Raw genomic sequence first — 19,969 nt, forward strand, 5'->3', positions numbered from 1 at the left:
TATACAAAACCCGAGCATGTCGAGTATGGAAGCGTCCTGATTTCAAGAGTAGCCTCGTCGAGGATGATGTTGTCAAGAGCCGTGGTGATTAACTTACCCATTGTGTTCGGGCTAAAGTCACATATAATTCTTCATTCGCAAGCGCATTTTCAATATAAATATCTACTCGATTGCTCAAATCAATCAACTCTGACAACAATCTTCGTCGCACTAACCCCAGCCTTGACAATCTCCAACGCTTCCTGCGCAGCTGCGATCCCACCATCTACAACCCTCACCTTCGGCGCTGGAACGATTTTCTTCTGCTCAATAGCTTGGGACAGGTACTCGTTAAACATCCAGCTCCCCATCTCGACATGATGTACGAACGCCAAAGCGGCTATCGTCATCGAAATCTCAACACCAGCAGGCTTCTCGTCACCCGCAGGCCAGGGGCTGGTGAGCGCTAATTTGCTTCCTTCCCCGCCGGATGCGAGGAGAGCATCAGCAGTAAGTAGAGAACTGTTTCTTTCGCTGATGGAATCAAATCCGTATCGGAGAGGCGTGCCGGCCTCCTTCGCGAGTTGAGCCAGTTTTGAGACAGCATCCGGATCGCGATAGTCGACCACTTCCGAAGCACCGAGAGACTTGACATACTCGTGATTCTTCGGGCTGGCAGTCGCAAAGACCTTGAACCCTAGCTCTTTGGCTAACTGCACAGCAGCTGTCCCCGTAGACGATGAGGCGCCCCAGACCAGTATCCCAGACTGCCGCTGCTGTTGCACCTCCTGCGAAGAGGAAAGGGGACGATCAATCCCCAACCTCTCAAAATACGCAACAGCAACAGTCGCAAACGCCATCGGAAACGTAGCCCCATCCTCGTAGGACACAAAGTCCGGAATCCTGATCGTCGCATTCTCTTGTAAAAGCGTATATGTCTGCCAGGCCCCATGCTCCGGATTATCATTGGCGATTACGAGCGCAAAGCCGGCGATGCGATCGCCGACTTTGAATTTGCTCACTTTGCTGCCTATGGCAGAGACGATGCCGCAGACGTCGCTGCCCAGTACGGTGGGGAATTTGTTGAGATGGCTGGGGAAGTCGCGGAGTTTCCAGTCCGCGGGATTGGCGGCGATGGCATGGTTGCGGATTAGGATTTCGTTTTCACCTGGGGAGGGGATGGATAAGATGAGGGGTTTGAGGGCCGTGCCTACTTTTTCAAGGACGGCGGCGAGGTTTTCTGTGGACATGTTGAGGGTTTGATGATATGTCTCTACAGATTGGTTCCTGGCCGAGACAAGCTCGTGTTCTAGAGTTGTGCCTTTATACGTAATCAATTTGGGAATGGTAGAGGGGATCTTATCGAGGGTATGATTGTTGCCTTGAGAAAGAGTACAGATTACGCACGTATACGTACGTATTAAAGACGCTAATATGACTAAGAAATAGGCACCAGTGATACAAAAGGAGGTCGCGAGGTTTCGTTTCAGCCTATTCTTGAACCAGGTCCACATGGCTTTTGATCAGCCCCAGGAGACGAGCCTCGCTCTCTACAGCGTCGGGAAGTTCGTCCTGGATGCTGCGCATCGTCGGCTTCCAGCCCAGTAGCTTCTTCGCTCGAACGGATACGCCTCTTGAATTGGTGCCGAGTTGATACTTCCCGTGAACGAAGATTCTGTCCACCTCATCCTGGGACAAGCTTTCCACATCAGAGTCTGGCAGGAGGCCCTTCTTGTGCGCGATGTCGGCAATTTTCTGTATGACGTCGCCCCAAACAAACGATCCATTCTCTGCGAGGTAATATCCTAACTCGTTCCATGTAGCCGGGGAACCTCCGTTGAGCGCAGCTTCGCCGAGCAAAAGGTAGAGTTTTGAGAGATCTTGGACGTGGACATAGTGCCAAATATTCTCAGCCTTGCCGACCTTGAATGCCTTTTTACGCTTCAAGAATTCTGCAGTCGACCGGTAGATTTGCACAGAACGTGTATTGTCTGGTCCTCGGCCAGGGCCATAGATCGTAGGAGGACAGACAATGGCGGTCTTGACCCTGTCTGAATAGGACGACAACACGATCTTGTCCACATTTCGATGTGCCGCTTCATCGGGGTGAGAGGAGAGTTCTTGGATATGGTCCCAGTCATCGTATATCTTGTCAAGTCGGTTGCCGAATTCTGCAAGAGCTACGGTTTCGGCCCCTAGAATCAGTGTGCCAGAGGTATGAATCCAATACCCAGGCCCGTCATCTTGTCGACGAGCGAGCCCTTTGGCAATAGCTTTGGCGGATGCCTCATGGTCACAGTTTGCGAAATGATAGACAATATCGGCATTGGCTGCGGCCTCCTCGATGGTCTCCACAGCGTCCAGATCACCATAGATAAGCCGCACTTTGGGATATACCGCAGCCACTTTGGCGCCTTTGTCACTGTTTCGAACAAGACATGTTATTTCCCAGTCTGGGTGCACCTGAGAGACTAGATAGAGGAAGTCGCCGCCTATATAGCCGGTGGTACCGGTGCTATGATAACGTCAGGCTGAGAGAATAGGGATGTGTTGAAGTTACGTTACAGGAGGAGTTTCGGAGCCATTCTCAGGCTTGCTCTCAGAAGAGATGGATTTTTCAGACAGACAGTAGCAATGCCTCTCAAAGCGAATGAAAGTGACCGAGCGAGTCTTCGAGGATTCAGGCCATCTCAGGTTGTACATAGAAGAGGGCACCGACAGCAAGCACAGGCTTGTGTAAGCAAAGGGAAGTTCGATATGATGTAAGATGCTGTCGACACCACTAGTAATCTACTAGGCGGAATGTTGTCACGTGATCGTGTCGCGGGCCAGATCGCGGCCCGTCAAAGTTTCTGACCCTCGCTGTGGCATTGCTACACATGGTCCTTGTAACAACACCACCATCGCCTTGATCAGTTAATACCCGTTCCTTCGCTGAACACAAGTCTGTCGCTTTTGGATCGCCATCCACCGCGATCGTGAGCTACAAACTTGGCCCACTCGATTCTCCACCATTCTTCGTGACGCCGAAGTTTCACTCGACCGAATGATCGACCTCGTGAAGACCTACTATTTCCTCGCCGAGGTCACAATTTGTGGCATTTGGGAGTGATGCCCCCTCCAGCTGGAGCTAAAAGAAAGCGAGGAGACAGAACTTACTCAGATGACCAGCAGTATTCCCGTCCTTCGCCGCATCGACCAGGCAGCCTGAATCTCGCCCACCAAGGCTCTTACCAAGGATCGGGCAATGATCGTGACTATAATCAGACGCGTGGCAGGGGTGGAAAGCGGTTCAGCAGAGGAGGTCGGGGCGGCAACGTCTCATCCAGCCCAGTGAATAGTCCTGGCGAAGTGACTGCCACGGCTGTGAAGACAACTGCAGCAGACCACGAGTCGAACAACGCAAACGGCACTATGGCACTCGATCGGAGCCCTGACTTTCTGACACCGTCTTTCGCAAGCCCTCCTTCCGAGCCTCAACCCTACAATTACACGTGTTTCACCAAGGAAGCGTGTGACTCGTGGCAGACTGGAGGCAAGGAGAACGTGCTACAACAAGGTCTAGCCGCTTTGCAAGAGGAGAGTGGCACTGCCCTCACGGCCATAATGCAAGAGCTAGTACAGTCTGTCGTCTATGGGAGGCTTGGCCCTACGGACGCTGGAATCTTGGTTAAAGAGATCCTCCAGAGCGAAAATACGGGCGGGGATTCTCAGCCAGCCTGCTCAGCAACACCGCTGCAGGCCGCATTGCTGGATACAATATCAATCATGTTTGAAGGGAACAGTGCGATGCCGGTTGACCGCTTGTCCGCATTCCTCGTCGCAACCGATATATCACCCGAATTGCTGCGCCTTGAACTTGATGCACCATTGCTTGAAAGGCTGGACCTGATCAGGAATACCTTCAACCGGATGGGCATAAGAAAACAAACCAATCTATTGTATCGACAAGCCAACTTCAATCTGATGCGGGAAGAATCTGAAGGATTCGCCAAATTGATGACGGAGTTGTTCACTACCAGCGGTAACAAGCCTCCTACCGCCGAGGTTGTCGAGGATACGGTTGAAAAGGTCAAAGCGATGATTGGCGCTTTTGATCTTGATGTTGGTCGGAGTCTCGACGTTGTCCTCGACGTTTTTGGCGCCGTTCTTGTGAAGCAATTTCGCTTCTTTGTCAAATTTCTCCGGGCTAGTCCCTGGTGGCCACGATCACCAGGCCTGGGGAAACCGGAAGCTATAGTTACCGGACTGCCTCTTTGGGCTCTGCCAGGCTCTACAGAGTGGCATCTCACTGAAGCGCAAAAGCAGCTGGTTGAGGCAGAAACTGAATCGCGTGACCGGGACTTTTGGCCACGGGCTAAGAAACAGGGTCTTGAAGCATTCTATCTTCTGGGCAGATCACAACTTTCCAAGGATCAAATCGATCGTGCAGCTTCGTCAGGAGACGAGGCGTTGGCGCAATGGGTCCGAGAGACGGGCACTGCACCTCCGACAGGAAATCGGGATGCTGCTCAACTCTTGGGATTCAAGCTAAGATTCTACTCATCGTCTCCGGCACGGGATGACACTGACGTACTCCCGGATCATCTCATCTACCTTGCCGCTCTTTTGATCAAAATTGGCTTTATCTCACTCAAGGATCTTTATCCCCACATTTGGAGAACAGACGAAGAGATGGAAGATCTCAAGCAACAAAAGCTTAAGGAGAAGGCGGAGAGGGAACGAGCTGCAAGACCTGGCGCAGGGATGAAGAACGCACTGTTAATGGCGGGTGCTCTGGCCGATGACACCCTTCCTGTCCCCTCTCGCTTGAGGGATTCGACTACACGTGCCAGCACTCCCTCCAAAGAACCCGAGGCCCAGAAGCCTCCGGCTAAGGACCTAAACGGGCCCGCAGATCAAAAGGTGCTGTTGCTGAAGAGCTTACTCGCTATTGGGGCTCTGCCAGAAGCTCTTCTCATTTTAGGCAAGTTCCCATGGCTGATCGATCTCTTCCCTGAGCTTCCCGAGTACATCCACCGGATTTTACATCATTGTTTGAGTAAGGTGTACGGTGAAGTGAGGCCTCTGCAAGACCGTCCGAGTCTTCGCGAGCAGAGGCCAACCTACGACACCGACTTGCCAGGCCTACAAAAAGGTCAAGTCAAAATTGTTGACACTCCTGAGCGGAAGATTCTGCGCTGGGCACTACTTGACAAGAACGACAGTCCTGACGGTACTGATTATCGATTCTATTGGGACGAATGGAGCGACCAGATTCCCGTCTGTCAGACTGTTGAGGATGTTTTTACACTTTGTGAGACTCTCTTACCTCTTGTTGGTGTCAAAATTGGTCAGGATCCGGCGCTTCTTCTCAAGATTGCACGCATCGGCAGGCAGAGTTTGCAAACCGACAAGACAGAGCACAACCGTTCGCGCTGGTTGGACCTGAGCAAACGGACCCTTCTTCCGTCTCTCAGTCTGACCAAGTCGAATGCTGGTGTTGTCAATGAGGTTTTCGAACTCATCAGCAATTTCCCGGTTAGCATCCGCTATCTGATGTACTTGGAGTGGCTGACTGGAAGAACATCCCGCAATCCCGACATCAAGACAGCATACGACCAGGCAAAGGCCGAGACAAAGGATATTCTCAAACGTATCTCCAACACAAATGTACGACCTATGGCGCGGGCGTTGGCCAAGATTGCCTTTGCGAATCCCCACGTCGTCATCACGACTGCCTTGACACAGATAGAAGTTTACGACAGTATTGCCGAGGTGTTTGTTGAGGGCGCACGTTACTTCACAGATCTCGGCTACGATGTTCTTACCTGGGCAATCGTCAGCTCGATGGCCAAAGCGGGAAGGAGTCGGATACAAGAGGGAGGCATTTTCACAAGCCGGTGGCTTTCGGCTCTTGCTCAATTTGCGGGGAAGATCTACAAACGATATGGCATGATGAGGCCTGGCCCAATCTTGCAATATGTTTTTGAGCAGCTTGAGCAGGGAAACACAACAGATCTGAAAATGCTTGAGCAAATTGTGGTCTCCATGGCAGGGATCGCAACCGATACAAGCTACAACGATGCACAGTTACAAGCCATGGGAGGCGGACCGCTACTCCAATCGCAAACAATCTTGCAGCTACTTGATCGGCGGCACGATTCCAAAAAGACCTCTGAGCGATTGGTGAGATCATTACAGGACACCGGCTTGGCCGCAAAATTTTTGATCTCAATGGCTCAACAGCGACAAGCTTGTGTTTTTGAAGGAGGCGACATACCCTTGAAAGCTATCGGCAACACTTATGACGAGATTCACCGTGTAGTGGTCCAGTATCTCGAACTTTTGCGAAGCAATCTCTCGCACGAGGATTTCCGCGAAATCGTCCCCGACGTGGTAAGCCTCCTTATCGACTATGAAATTCGCCCAGAGGTGGCTTTCTGGATCAATCGACCTGTTATTTCCAAGCAAATGCTTGAGTATGACAAGGACCATTCCAAAGATCTACGTGCCGATGAAGTTGGAAATAAAGAGACCAACGGAGACGTGGATATGTCTGACCAAATCCAGGGTGTTGAAGAAGATGGCGAAACTGTTGAGACAGAAAACGTCGCGGATGGATCACCCATTGCAAGCGACACCCTGGGTTCGACTCTAGAACTAGATTCAAGCAGCAGGACACCCGGTCTGCCTGAGATACCTCCCGATGATTGCTGGCATCCAGTCATGAAGGATGTCATGACATCCATTCAGCCTGTTTTGCCTGGTGACGTGGTGGAAATCATCGGCACTGGTTTCTATGCGACCTTCTGGCAGTTGTCATTGTACGACATCACGATTCCGGGAAAATCGTACGAGGATGAACTGTCTCGTCAGCACAAGAAGATTGCTGCAATCTCCGCAGACCGTTCGGACGTAAGCGTGTCGGGAACCAAGAAGAAAGAATCGGCAAAGAAGGAGATCACAGATCTCATCGACAATCTACTGGCGGAAAACAAGCAGCATCTGAAGGCGTTTGCGGAAAGCAAAGCTCGCCTCCAACGTGAAAAAGACCAATGGTTTCATGGTAAAGCAAGGATGGACAAGCAGCTTAACACTGCACTGATGGAACACTGCTTTCTCCCTCGGATCCTGTTCTCGCCTTTGGATGCTTATTTCTGCTTCAAACTGGTCAAGTACCTCCACGGAGCTGGTACGCCCAACTTCCGCACACTCGGATTTTATGACTTGCTCTTCAGGCCAGCCCGACTTGTGTCCCTGATATTCATATGTACTTCGAAGGAGGCCGATAACCTTGGCAGATTCCTTAACGAGGTACTTAAGGATCTTTCACGCTGGCACGGTTCGAAGACAATCTATGAGAGAGAGGCCTGGGGTAGCAAGAAAAATCTACCCGGGTTCGCCATGAAAGTTGAAAGCGGAAAGGTCGTGTCTCTGCTGGATTTTGAGAGCTTCCGGAGAGTGCTCTATAAATGGCATGGCAACATATACGCAGCACTTCAAAAATGTGTCACCTCTCCGGAGTACATGCATGTCCGGAACGCAATATCTGTTCTACGTGCTGTGTCGACCGTCTATCCGGTCGTGAATTGGCACGGGACGGGCCTGCAAAAGGCTGTCGACAAGCTGCGCGAATCCGACAAAGAAGACCTGAAAGTCTCATCGCAAGCTCTACTCGGTGCCTTACATAGAAAAGAGAAGAGCTGGATGATCCCGCAGGCTTTCCGTCAGGGTCAAGACAAGAATGGAGACCATGACCAAAACGTTTCACAGTTGAAGACTAGACTCTTGAACGAGACGACCTCTGGTGAGACCCTTTCGAGCAAGGTCAATGAGGGGAATGAGGCCCACGATGTCGTGATGACCGATTTGCCGTCTGAAACAGCAGCTCAAGCAAATGCGGAAAATAATGAGCCCGGTGACTCTGCGAGGACCGAAAAGTCCCAAGAATTGACCGAACCCTCAAAACCAGCTCCCCGGACCCTTTCTGGGCAAGGTTCGAAGCCGTCACCCTCCAACGGCGCTCATACACCCTTGCGACAAGATATAGAAGCATCCGGAGCTCCGGCAAAACGAGACTTTAGGCCTCCGCGTGCAGACTCGACCAGGCTGCATGGTCAGTCTCGACGACTGTCACCACCTGCCCTACCGCGGCCGCTACCAGCGAGTCTACCCAATCGCCCAGAGCCGGCCGATGGTCGGAACGGCCACCGCGACAGTCCACGTCTCTCAACGCGCCCTTCGAGTGAAGCTGGAAGGTCGCTGCCCGATGCTCGAACCAGCCACAGTCGAGATATGAGGTCGGGTTACCGTGGCCCTGAACCTCCTTTCGATGACTATGACAGGCATTCTCGAAGATATGAGCGCCCTGAAGGCCCCCCACATAGTGGTAGAGACGATCGTGGCTATGGGCGTGAACACGAAAGAGTCACTCCATATGATCGGGGCGCGCCGCTAGACAGAGAGCGACCACCTGTTCGACCTCCACCGGTAGAACGTGAGAGAGATAACCGAGATGCCAACCCAAGAGTGCGGTCTTCCCAAACCAGTGAAACGGCGCCATTTGACACATTGTCCTCTCAAAAGAATGATGTGTCCGCCCAGCCGTCACAAGTCGCCATCAACCCGGCACGTGCTGCACTGATCGAGAGTGGTGCAGAGCCACGGTACCCCCAATCGGTTAAAGGCCACACCCAAGACAGGTCTTTGAGATCTCGTCCAGCCTCTCCACGAAGAGACGATGACCGTCGGTCATACCCTCGACGTGATATGGATGAACGGCCCTATGCTAGCCCGCGATCAGAGCCATCGTCAACTCGACCAGCCCCTTACATCTCATCATCCACGGAGCCTTCTCCAGGTGGTCGGGCTACTGGTCCTGGCAGCTACAAGAGAGATTCGAGACAAGCACCACCCATTGATATGCAGCACGGCAGGCTCGAGCAGGACACCTCGCAGAGAGCAACAACCTCAATCAATGCAGACCGCCCTCCGGAGTTTGATGCGCCTTCCGGTCCTCGAAGCAGACCGCCAACAGGGGTTGGAGCGAAGATGAGGGCCCCCCAACTACTAAACACGCAGGTCTCTCCATCTTCCTTCCCAGAGCGACCGACTCCAACGGGACCTGCTAGGCGGCATGGGCGGACCAGTTCATACAATGACGCACCATCTGCGACGAGCACCCCAGCCGACGCAGCGAGTGTTCACCCTTCCCGCCTCAACCAGATCGACCCTGCCGGGAACGAAACGCCACGAACAACGCAGGGCCAACAGCAGAGTCATCCAGCCGGCGCCCCGGCAGGGCCTAGAGGCAATGCCCCCCCTGGCGCTCCGTCTGGACCCTCGCCCACAACTCGAGGTCCCCCTAGCGGCCCGCATGCAGGTGATATGGCGGCACAAGGTGGGCGGAACAACCGTCATCCGCTCACGGCCGTCAATAACACACTGGCTCAGGCTGGAACATCGATCCGAGGACGAGGAGGCATGAGGCAAAACAGCTCGACTTTTGGTTCTCACATGGCACCGCCCCCTCCTCCGCCGCCCCCAGGTGGCCCTCTGAATGGTCCAAATCCCAACGGGTACCCACCGCAGCAAGACCTGTTTGCATCTTCCAATCCAAACGAAGTCCCAGTTGCTGCAAGACCATCCTCGGCGCGGCTCGATAACACCCGGGATCGCAGGAACGAACTGATTGATGATCGGGGGCAGGACAGGAGGTCATCTCGCCATTCAAGCCGACACGATGAGGCCCGGGGTGATCGTGAATATAGAAGCGACCGAGACAGTCGGGATGCCAAAGATGATAGACATGGGGGTACGGACTCATCTAGGCGAGATGAGAGACCGAGTCGCAGGGAAAACTACCCCCAGGAAAGCGACGACAGGCGGGGAGGATATGCTAGATCCGGCCCTCCGAGGGATGACCAATCATCGTCACGGAAGCACGGCAGAGGAGAAGAAGGTCAGCCGTATGGTGGTAGCAGTCTTGGTCACGGAAATGTTGGGTCGAGAGGAGCCTCTAGGGCTGCAAGTGAGAGCAAGCGGGTAAGGCGCGGACCATGATGATGGACCGAGTGGTCTCACCGTACTTGAAGGACATGGGCCCGTTTGACCAGCCGAGAGGTTGACGAGCGTAGGAAAAGGAGAATATGGGTTTCTAAAGCGAAGAACTCCCAGGGATTTTGGTTCCGACTGCGGAGTACTGGCTATTCTTCCCAAACAAAGTGTTTTATTAGTTCGTTGGAACTTCCACGTCCGTCTTATATCATACATACGGCGGGTTCAAATGGAGTGCTAGTACCCGTATTTCCAACCGTCGACTGCGACAAAAGTACCTGATTACCGTAGTTACCTGGTAGGGCCATGTACGGATAGTACTACCTTAGGTACACTCCGTATACAACACGCCAAGCAACACCAGGAAAATTGGGGGCTGTCAGACTGACAGACAACCCCACCCTCAAAGGCTATCTCCGCACTGAGCTTTGTGTCAGACTGTGCCCTTTTTACTCGGCGCAACTCGAAGTTGACACTTCACTCCATCCAGACTTCAAGAGACTTGTTGAAGTTGTTTGCCAATCCTGTACCACTGGCCGCCGTAGACATCTTGTCTTGTTGTTGTGCAGATACACCGGCCCAGATCCCGCAGCTCCTCCCACTACTCTAGGAACTCTCCCGGTGCCACTGCATCGAACGGCTCGATTGTTTCTTGACATCACTATGAAGCGCAGACAGTCGGTTCCCTGATTGCTTCTCCGGCTTTATAACAATGGCCAGCTACGGTGCACCTTACGGAGGAGGTACCGGCCAGCCGTACCAGGCCAACCATGATCCAGCATCCAATGATCCTCGCTCACAACCGAATGCTCTTCATTTCCCCCCGTCGATAAGCCCGCAACCGGGTTACCAACTCCCCGGGACAAATCCAGGCGCCCAACAGGCCTACGCCACTTCGCAGCAGCTGCCCTACTCCGGGCAGGTCCCAGGGTATGCGCCTGTACAGCAAGATGCCATGAATGGCCTTGCCGCCCAGATGGGAGGGTTGGAGATGTCGGCCGCGCCCGCACGATCTCATAGAAAAAAAGAGAGGCACGCATACCATGATATAACGGCGGCGCCTGGGCTCTCCTCAACTTTGGAGAACGGGCCTGCAGGTCCTACAGGAGGATCGCAATTCCTTGGCGGAGGCCCTGAAGCCGGATCAACTGTTCCTGGCCAGCAGCCACAGAATTCCTTCGTAAATCCTGCCGATAAGTTGCGGATGGGAGAGGAGGCTGTGGCAACCCAAGGTCGCGTCGATCCAGAGCAGATCCCTAGTGTGGCAAGATCAAGAGATGTCGCGACGCAGTATTACCAGGTTAGCGTTCATCCTACCATGGAGAAGCATCTGCCACCTCCGGCCGCCGTCTCCTTTACAGCGATCGATCAAGGGAATTCCTCTCCAAAGTTCGCGCGACTGACCATCAACAACATTCCTTCGACAGCTGAGGCACTCGCGTCGACCGGGCTCCCCTTGGGTATAGTACTGCAGCCTTTTGCTCCCCTGCAAGAAGGAGAGCAGCCGATCCCTGTCCTTGATTTTGGCGAGGCTGGACCCCCTCGATGTCGGAGATGCAGGACATATGTCAACCCTTTTATGATATTCAGAGCGGGTGGAAGCAAACTCGTCTGCAACATGTGCAGCTTTGCAAACGATGTTGCCCCAGAATACTTCGCACCTACAGATGTGGCCGGGGTGCGGGTGGATCGTTTACAACGACCCGAACTCATGATGGGTACCGTGGAATTCGTCGTACCTAAGGAATACTATACTAAGGAACCGATGCCTATGCGGTGGTTGTTTCTGATCGACGTCACGCAGGAAGCAGCCAACCGTGGGTTTCTTGAGTCCGTTTGTGCTGGCATCCTGAATGCTCTCTACGGTGACGGCAAAGAGACTGGCACTGACGAGGACGCGGATAATTCCGCCAAATTCCCTGTTGGAGCCAAAGTCGGGGTCGCTACATATGACAAGGAGATCCAATTCTACAATCTCGCACCTGGGCTGACCACTGCGCAAATGATGGTAGTGACCGAGCTTGAAGACCCCTTTGTGCCTCTGGCGGACGGATTATTTGTCGATCCACAAGAATCGAAAAGTGTCATCACCTCTCTTCTCCAGTCGATACCAACTATGTTTTCGAATATCAAGAACCCCGAACCTGCTTTACTACCTACCTTGAACGCCGCGTTGGCTGCTCTGTCCTCTACTGGAGGCAAAATCATCTGCTCGTTGTCGACACTGCCAACTTGGGGACCGGGGAGACTCCACCTGCGAGATGACGGAAAAGGGCGTGACACAGATGCCGAGAGAAGACTGTTCACAACAGAGCACCCTGGCTGGAAGAAGACCGCTAGTGCAATGGTGACAGCTGGCATTGGCGTCGACTTTTTCCTCGCAGCCGCTGGTGGTGGATATCTGGATGTTGCAACAATCGGGCATTTATCACGCCTGACCGGTGGAGAAATGTTTTTTTACCCCAACTTCGTGTCGCCGCGAGACTCTTTGAAGCTCAAAACCGAGATTACACACTCAGTGCACAGAGAGACAGGCTATCAAGCATTGATGAAAGTACGATGCTCCAACGGCCTGCAGGTATCCTCCTATTACGGCTCTTTCCTCCAACACACCTTCGGGGCAGATTTGGAAATCGGTACAATCGACGCCGACAAAGCCATTGGCGTCACATTCTCTTACGACGGCAAGCTGGACACCAAATTGGACGCTCACTTTCAAGCCGCCCTTCTTTATACTTCGGCTACCGGGCAGAGAAGAGTGAGATGCATTAATGTGGTTGCGGGGGCTAATGAAGGTGCCGCCGAAACCATGCGCACCGTCGATCAGGACGCTGTCGTCAACATTATTGCCAAAGAAGCGTCGCAAAAGATAGCGGAAAGGTCCTTGAAAGATATCCGCGCCAGTATCACGGAGAAGACGATCGACATACTCGCTGGATATCGAAAGAACTTCTCGGGGTCCCACCCACCGGGACAGCTAGTCCTACCAGAGCATCTCAAGGAGCTCGCCATGTACACTCTGGGGTTGATAAAGAGTCGAGCTTTTAAAGGTACGTGTACGTGTATGTACTTGAGAATTGGTCTAACATACACATTCTCTAGGTGGCGTCGAGCCCACAGACCGTCGTGTGCACTCGGCTCGAATGATGAGGTCTTCTGGAGTCACCGAGACAGCTCTCTACCTTTACCCTCGAATCTACGCTCTCCACAATCTAAACCCGGAAGACTGTTTTGCCAACCCGGAGACTATGCAATTAGTTGTCCCCCCGTCGGTTCGAGCATCCTTCGCTCGTGTCGATGAAGGCGGAGTATATTTGGTGGACAACGGACAGATTGTCCTCATCTGGTTCCATGCTAAAGTGTCCCCCAATCTGCTGCAGGATCTCTTTGGGGAGGGTGTCAACAACCTGCAAGATCTCGACCCGATGTTGAATGAAATTCCTGTTCTGGAAACCCACCTAAATGCCCAAGTTCGCAATTTGCTGCAATATATTTCGACGATCCGGGGCAGCAAAGCTGCCGCCTTCACGCTGGCCAGACAGGGGCTTGATGGTTCGGAGTTTGAGTATGCCCGTATGCTTGTGGAAGACCGTAACAACGAGGCGCAGAGCTACGTGGATTGGCTTGTCCACATTCATCGTGCCATCCAGTTGGAGTTGAGTGGACAGAGAAAGAAGGAAGACACGGGCGACCACGAAAGCATCTTGAATAACTTGACGGGCCTCAAGGCACCGTATTGGACATGATATGGAATAGAGATATCATGTCATGTAAAAAGGAGGCCATCAAGGACATGATCCGGACGCTTCACGGCAGGAAATCGCCAGCCCATGAAACAATAAAATTAACCTACCACAAGGCTGCGCGATCGGGCCAATACAAAAGCCTTGCCCGAGGCTATTCAGAAGACGGACCTGGTCGGTTGCATGCAACATACCTAGTTAGTTTGATTAGAAAGGCCACACTGACAGGCAAGACTCCGTCCCTTTTCTCAATCCATTAGTAAGGCTAGGACGAGGCGATGCCTCTATCAACTTTCACGGGGATTGGAGGAGTTACAGACGAGGCTGCGGCTTGAAGTCACGTGTCGTCCGTACAATTCGTGGGCGATGATGTGATTCCCCTGCAGGCGATGACTCAAATGTACCAGGACGTCTGACAAAAAGGAAAAGCCGGCACCAGGTATCTTTAACCTCAAATGCCCCGGTCTTCCCCTACAGCAGCAAATTATTGCACGTCAGACCGGCATACATTTCAACTCCTCACAACCACCTGGAAACGTCCTTCAAGCGACGGCAATACCACGATTTCATCAAGTGGGCGCTACTTATCCACATGTTCATGTTGGTTCAAGTTGGTCTAAACATTGTTGACTCATAATCTCCAATCCATCAAAGATACAAAAGAGTGCCCTTGCTCAATGGACCTCATTTAATATCTTCTCCTTATCTTTGCACTGCCGCTCCACATTTTTCCTTCGTCCCCCGGCAGAAAAGAATTGTATGCAGAACGCCCGCCAACGTGAACCTCGCAATGGCGTCCACGAACACGAACACGAACGGCGACAGCTATGCTTCCCCGAAACTCCGTCAGTATACCCTACCACTTCTCCCCTCTTGTTTTCTGCGCGCCGCAATGCTGAGTCTACGGCTACTAAATCCCGTAGAGATTGTCAAGGAGCAACCTGAAAACCCTTTTGCCAAACTCGTCTCCGACCAACAGATCGCCATCGTTCCATCCTTCACCCTCGAATCCGGAGCCGTCCTCACGAACGCACCGGTCGCCTTCACCACTCGAGGTCAGCTCTCAGAAAACAGAGATAATGCCCTGGTCATATGCCATGCCTTGAGTGGCAGCGCAGATGTTGCAGACTGGTGGGGCCCTTTGCTGGGAGGACCAGGCCGGGCCTTTGATGTCACAAGGTTCTTTATTGTCTGCTTGAACAGTCTCGGGAGTCCATACGGGAGTGCTAGTCCTGTCACGTACAAAGATGGCGACCCTGCGCTTGGAAGATACGGCCCAGAGTTCCCGCTGACAACGATAAGAGACGATGTGAAGTAAGATACCGCGGCCGATCAGTGCCTGCCGAGGCTGACCACGCTTGACAGTATTCACAAGATCGTGCTAGACCATCTCGGTGTACGGCAGATTGCATGTGTGGTGGGCGGTTCTATGGGAGGCATGCTGGCCCTCGAATATGCTTATTTCGGCAAAGACTATGTGCGGTGCATTGCACCCATAGCCACTTCGGCATGCCACAGTGCTTGGGGAATCAGCTGGGGCGAGGCGCAACGTCAGTCCATCTATTCGGATCCTAAGTATGAGGACGGATACTATTCATTCGATGACCCTCCCACTGCAGGGTTAGGTGCGGCTCGCATGTCTGCCCTTCTCACTTACCGGAGTCGAGACTCTTTCGAGGCTCGATTTGGTCGGAACACTCCTGATCTATCGAAGCAGCCGTCAATTAATCAGGGAAATAACAGTCCTCCCCTGCCTCACAACGAGCATTGGACCATCCACAACGACGGTAACAAGCGAGCCAAAGGACCCCGTGACTCGCGCCCTCCCTCTCGCAACGGATCTCTAGCTGGATCACAGTCACAATCGGATTTGACTACACTGCAACAGGCACCGCTGACCTTCAATGACCCCCAATTTAACGGTACGACGCAGTTCGCCGTCCCGGAGCCTGTGGCCAAGCAAGCAAAATCCCACCCGACAGACCATTTCTTCTCGGCGCAATCATATCTTCGGTACCAGGGCAACAAGTTCGTGAAACGGTTTGACGCCAACTGCTATATCGCGATCACGCGCAAACTCGACACGCATGACGTATCTCGGAACCGCGCACCGGGCGTGAAGGAAGCTCTGGCACAAATCACGCAGCCAGCTGTGGTTCTGGGGATTGGATCCGACGGTCTATTTACGTTCGCTGAACAGGAGGTACTTGCCAAGTATATTCCTAATGCGACCTTGGGCAAGATCGAGAGCCCTGAAGGACATGACGCATTTTTACTACAGTTTGAGCAAGTGAACAGCTATCTGCTTTCTTTCTTCCGTGAGTTCCTCCCGGACATCATGCACAGGCCAGGCAATGGCAGTGGACAGAACGGCGAAGTTGAAGATGGGGTGGGCAAGATGACCAAGAGCAGCACGTTCGGGGAGGCAGAGGTTGAGGATCTCACCGCTTGGTAAGAAAGAGGGAGATAAATATCGGACGATCAATACGAAACGAGACGAGCTACAGACCAGTTCAACTCTGGTCAAATGAATCTTTGGGTATAACGACTGCACTGGATTGCACAAAATAAGAAGCTGTACCTGTACATATGAACGTATCGTTGTCGTCGGCCTTGGAGGCCGCATTCACAAGATACAAGATACCCCTGGGCGAAGGTCAGGAAAGAGAGGAAAGAGAAGGCCAGGACAAACCACACCAGTTGAATGAGCATTCGCTTCCTTTCCTTAGTATTGTACCTTGCACTTCATCTACCCGCACCTCTGTAAGGGGGTTGATAACTTGGCTGTGGGGAGTACAGAATACGGAGTACGTAGTAGGCAATGACTGCTGCCCAAGGCACCTACGTAGGTAGGTAGGTACCTATGCGGCACACATTACACAGGTAGGTTCAAGAGTACTACGTACATAGGTACGGAGTACGGAGTACATAACTGCAATGACCTTGTGCAGTGCTATGTTAAGTGACAGACTGGCCTTAGGGCTCCTGAGCCCCTCGGTGTCTATTCGTCTTACATCTCACCTAAAGCCTCAGCCACTCCCTTCGCCCCTGGATTCCACCCCAGCCACCAGCACCGCTAAATCACTCGCCAGGGTCTGTCGCAGATATTCGGCCGTTTCAGCCGTGCCGCGTAGATTACTATCCACCACCCACCACCCACGACTTGCCTCCGACCTGCCTTGCTACAACGCACGGGAGAGAAGAGAACCTCACTGCCTTGTCCTATCCAGATTCCACGGTCTTGATCAAAAAGGCCCTAGCCCCGTCATCTGTGTGGCGCAGCTCCCTTCGACCTCTTTGTTGGCCCTGCCCTTGGGCTCCTAAGGCCTTTGCCGACCGACCCTCCTTTCACCCTCCCTCCAACCAAGCCGCGCGAACGACAGCGACACCTCTCACCGCGCCTCTTGCGCTCTTTACTGATCTCGCGATAACTCCCTCCGCGTCTCTGCCGATCGCCCTGGCCTGGCGCCATTGCCCTTACCCTCACCTCGCCCTCCCTCAGCTCGGCCACGCTCATAAGCGATGCGAACGAGCCATTGAGCCTCAAACCCCTCGACGCGCTTCCCCTTGAGATTTCCTGGAAACTACACTTCCTCGACTGTGCCAGAATGGGCTGGCCAGTATGTAACACCACGTTGGAGGACATGACCATCAGCGAAGATCCTATATGGCATGGCTACACTTTCCACCGTCTGGGCTTGTGGCTTGGGGCCATATTCACCATCATCGCGGTCCTGGTCTCCTTCCTCCTGATATTCCTGCATGCGACGCACTACCTGAAACCGTGGGAACAAAGGCACATCATTCGCATCCTCTTCATGGTCCCGGTCTATGCGGCTGTGTCGTTACTCTCCTTCTACTATTACAACCACAGCATCTACTTTGAAGTGATCCGTGACTGTTACGAGGCGTTTGCGATCGCCTCCTTCTTCAGTTTGCTCTGCGCATACGTAGCTCCGGATTTGCACCAGCAAAAGGTCTACTTCCGCACCATCACACCTAGGAAATGGGTTTGGCCCATGAAATATTTTCAAAAGTGCACCGGTGGTGCTGAGAAGGGTTGGTTAAGGACGCCTAGAAGTGGTTTGACCTGGTTCAATGTAGGTGCAAGATGTTCATCCTCTCTCAACCCATACTGACAGGTCGAAAGGTCATCTGGGTCTCCATCTTCCAGTACTGCTTCATCCGAGTCTTGTTCACCATCGTGGCCGTCATCACCCAGGCCTTGGACAGATACTGCCTCGAGTCTCTCAGTCCGGCATTTTCGCATATCTGGATCATGGTAGTAGAATCCATGGCTGTCACTGTTGCCATGTACTGCTTGATCCAGTTCTATTTTCAAATCAAGAACGATATTCGACAACACAAACCGTTACTAAAAGTCGCCGCCATCAAACTGGTGATTTTCTTGAGTTTCTGGCAGACCATCTGCATCTCATTTCTGACCAGTGCCGGCGCTGTCAAGGCGACCAACCATATTCAGACACCTGACATCAAAGTGGGGATTCCGGCGCTCCTGTTGTGCATTGAAATGGCAATCTTCGCCGTCTTCCACGTCTGGGCTTTCAGTTGGAAACCTTACACGCTGGGTTCGAAAGAATACATGGCCGAGACAATTGCAGGCGAAGGCGAGCGTGCATATAAGGGCGGTTTCTTGGGAATCAAAGCCCTCTTTGACGCATTCAATGCCTGGGACATGTTGAAGGCGACAGGTCGAGCAGCGAGATGGTTGTTTAAGGGCCGCAAGTATCGCCACACCGACTCGAGCTATGACTTGACCAGAAAGGATACGCAAGCTGGTGGAAGGGACAATTTCGGTGCCGAAGGGCAGAAATTGTCGTCCAACTCGATCTTCAACACGCCCACCGGGTACACCGGTGGTGCTGGGGGCGGCGGTGGATCCCGACCTCCGCATTACATCAACACAGGAGGCGCCGTCGAAGGAGGAGAAGCCGACAACTTGCTGGCCAATAGCCAGGCCATGCCAATGTCGCGACCTCCAGTTGCTCGGATGGACAGCGACAGGGGCAACGGCGGCGCTGGGCATGATTATTATGATACAAGCGACATTGGTCTCGCAACTTCAACATACGATGACGCCTCATATTCAAGGCAACACCAATATCAACAGCATCAACAATACCCTCCCTATCATTCACAGCCGCAGTACCGGCGGTATCCCGAACCAAGCGGTGTTCAGGAGACCGGCGTAGTGACGCTAGCAACCCCTTACCCGGAAACACGACCAACTGGCCAGCCGAGTCGAGACAATGACCACAGAGTCTCGATGCCGTACATTGCGCCACCTCGGAGTCCGGATCCGCGCAGCCGACGCGATGATACAGCACGAGGGGGCTATGACAGCAATAATGTTTTTTAAATATTCTGGAACTTGTACTTTTCATGCCGTTATTGACAGGCGAGGGTTGTGGCCTCTCTCCTCTTTCTCTCTCTCTCTCTCTCTCTTTCTCTTCTTTCTTGAGCGAGCTTTGAGCACCAGGATGGATATGCGGACATGGACACGGACACGGACACGGACGTGGATTAGGACTTGGGATTTGACGACTAATGAGCAAAGGAAAAACCCACGTTGGCCTTCTCGCGGCGCGAAAACAACCCCCGGCGGGTGTTGGTGTTTCCAACCGTCTCATGTAAACTAGCTAGCTGCACTGTACTGTACATACTTTAGGCTGTTGGTCTATCGGATCGTCCTGCCTTTGCAATAGTCTATTTTTATATACGTATACCTCGAGACACCCGTCCTAGTAGTAGTAGTAGTAGTAGTAGTAGTAGTAGTAGTAGTAGTAGTAGTAGTAGTAGTAGTAGTAGTAGTAGTAGTAGTAGTAGTAGTAGTCGAGCTGGGCTATTCTCTATTCTCATTATGGTCATAGGACAGGCTATATCTATCTTGTGTCCCTAGGGCCTTAGCCCTCGCAATGTCCCAATCAAGCCACCATCCCATTCAAGGTGAATGAATGAATTGAGCGCATTCGTTGTAGTCATCCCAAGTCCCTGTTCGCCCGTTGTCTCGTCGCAAGCCCCTGTTCGCCCGATGTTCTCATCCGGTCTTCGCCGCGCACGATCCGAAGCCGGGGCATGGGCATACTGCCAGTTTTGTATGTAATAGTACTGTTCGCGTACCTAGTGGTGAATGGTGGTAGGTAGCAAGAATGCAAAATAGCATGGATTATAGAGTATAGACTTTTCGA

At 52.8% G+C, this 19,969-nt stretch overlaps 6 protein-coding genes across 6 annotated transcripts; 4 read left to right on the forward strand and 2 right to left on the reverse strand.

Annotated features, from left to right (window-relative positions):
- Window positions 1–179: 179 nt before the first annotated feature.
- A1O3_01278 (uncharacterized protein) lies at window positions 180–1,229 on the reverse strand (the record flags this gene model as incomplete). Its single annotated transcript, XM_007731426.1, has 1 exon — window positions 180–1,229. The coding sequence occupies one exon, from the start codon at window positions 1,227–1,229 to the stop codon at window positions 180–182; it is 1,050 nt and encodes a 349-aa protein (XP_007729616.1).
- Window positions 1,230–1,470: 241 nt separating this feature from the next.
- Window positions 1,471–2,564, reverse strand: A1O3_01279 (uncharacterized protein; the record flags this gene model as incomplete). Its single annotated transcript, XM_007731427.1, has 2 exons — window positions 1,471–2,494; window positions 2,545–2,564. 2 exons carry the CDS (start codon window positions 2,562–2,564, stop codon window positions 1,471–1,473), a joined length of 1,044 nt encoding a protein of 347 aa, XP_007729617.1.
- A 526-nt stretch (window positions 2,565–3,090) lies between these two features.
- A1O3_01280 (uncharacterized protein) lies at window positions 3,091–10,023 on the forward strand (the record flags this gene model as incomplete). Its single annotated transcript, XM_007731428.1, has 1 exon — window positions 3,091–10,023. One exon carries the CDS (start codon window positions 3,091–3,093, stop codon window positions 10,021–10,023), a length of 6,933 nt encoding a protein of 2,310 aa, XP_007729618.1.
- Window positions 10,024–10,729: 706 nt separating this feature from the next.
- A1O3_01281 (uncharacterized protein) lies at window positions 10,730–13,763 on the forward strand (the record flags this gene model as incomplete). Its single annotated transcript, XM_007731429.1, has 2 exons — window positions 10,730–13,067; window positions 13,120–13,763. 2 exons carry the CDS (start codon window positions 10,730–10,732, stop codon window positions 13,761–13,763), a joined length of 2,982 nt encoding a protein of 993 aa, XP_007729619.1.
- Window positions 13,764–14,652: 889 nt separating this feature from the next.
- Window positions 14,653–16,215, forward strand: A1O3_01282 (homoserine O-acetyltransferase; the record flags this gene model as incomplete). Its single annotated transcript, XM_007731430.1, has 2 exons — window positions 14,653–15,074; window positions 15,126–16,215. 2 exons carry the CDS (start codon window positions 14,653–14,655, stop codon window positions 16,213–16,215), a joined length of 1,512 nt encoding a protein of 503 aa, XP_007729620.1.
- Window positions 16,216–17,368: 1,153 nt separating this feature from the next.
- A1O3_01283 (uncharacterized protein) lies at window positions 17,369–19,140 on the forward strand (the record flags this gene model as incomplete). Its single annotated transcript, XM_007731431.1, has 2 exons — window positions 17,369–17,860; window positions 17,911–19,140. 2 exons carry the CDS (start codon window positions 17,369–17,371, stop codon window positions 19,138–19,140), a joined length of 1,722 nt encoding a protein of 573 aa, XP_007729621.1.
- Window positions 19,141–19,969: the final 829 nt, after the last annotated feature.

Source organism: Capronia epimyces (assembly GCF_000585565.1).
Source record: "Capronia epimyces CBS 606.96 chromosome Unknown aczIQ-supercont1.1, whole genome shotgun sequence".
Lineage (NCBI taxonomy): Eukaryota > Fungi > Ascomycota > Eurotiomycetes > Chaetothyriales > Herpotrichiellaceae > Capronia > Capronia epimyces.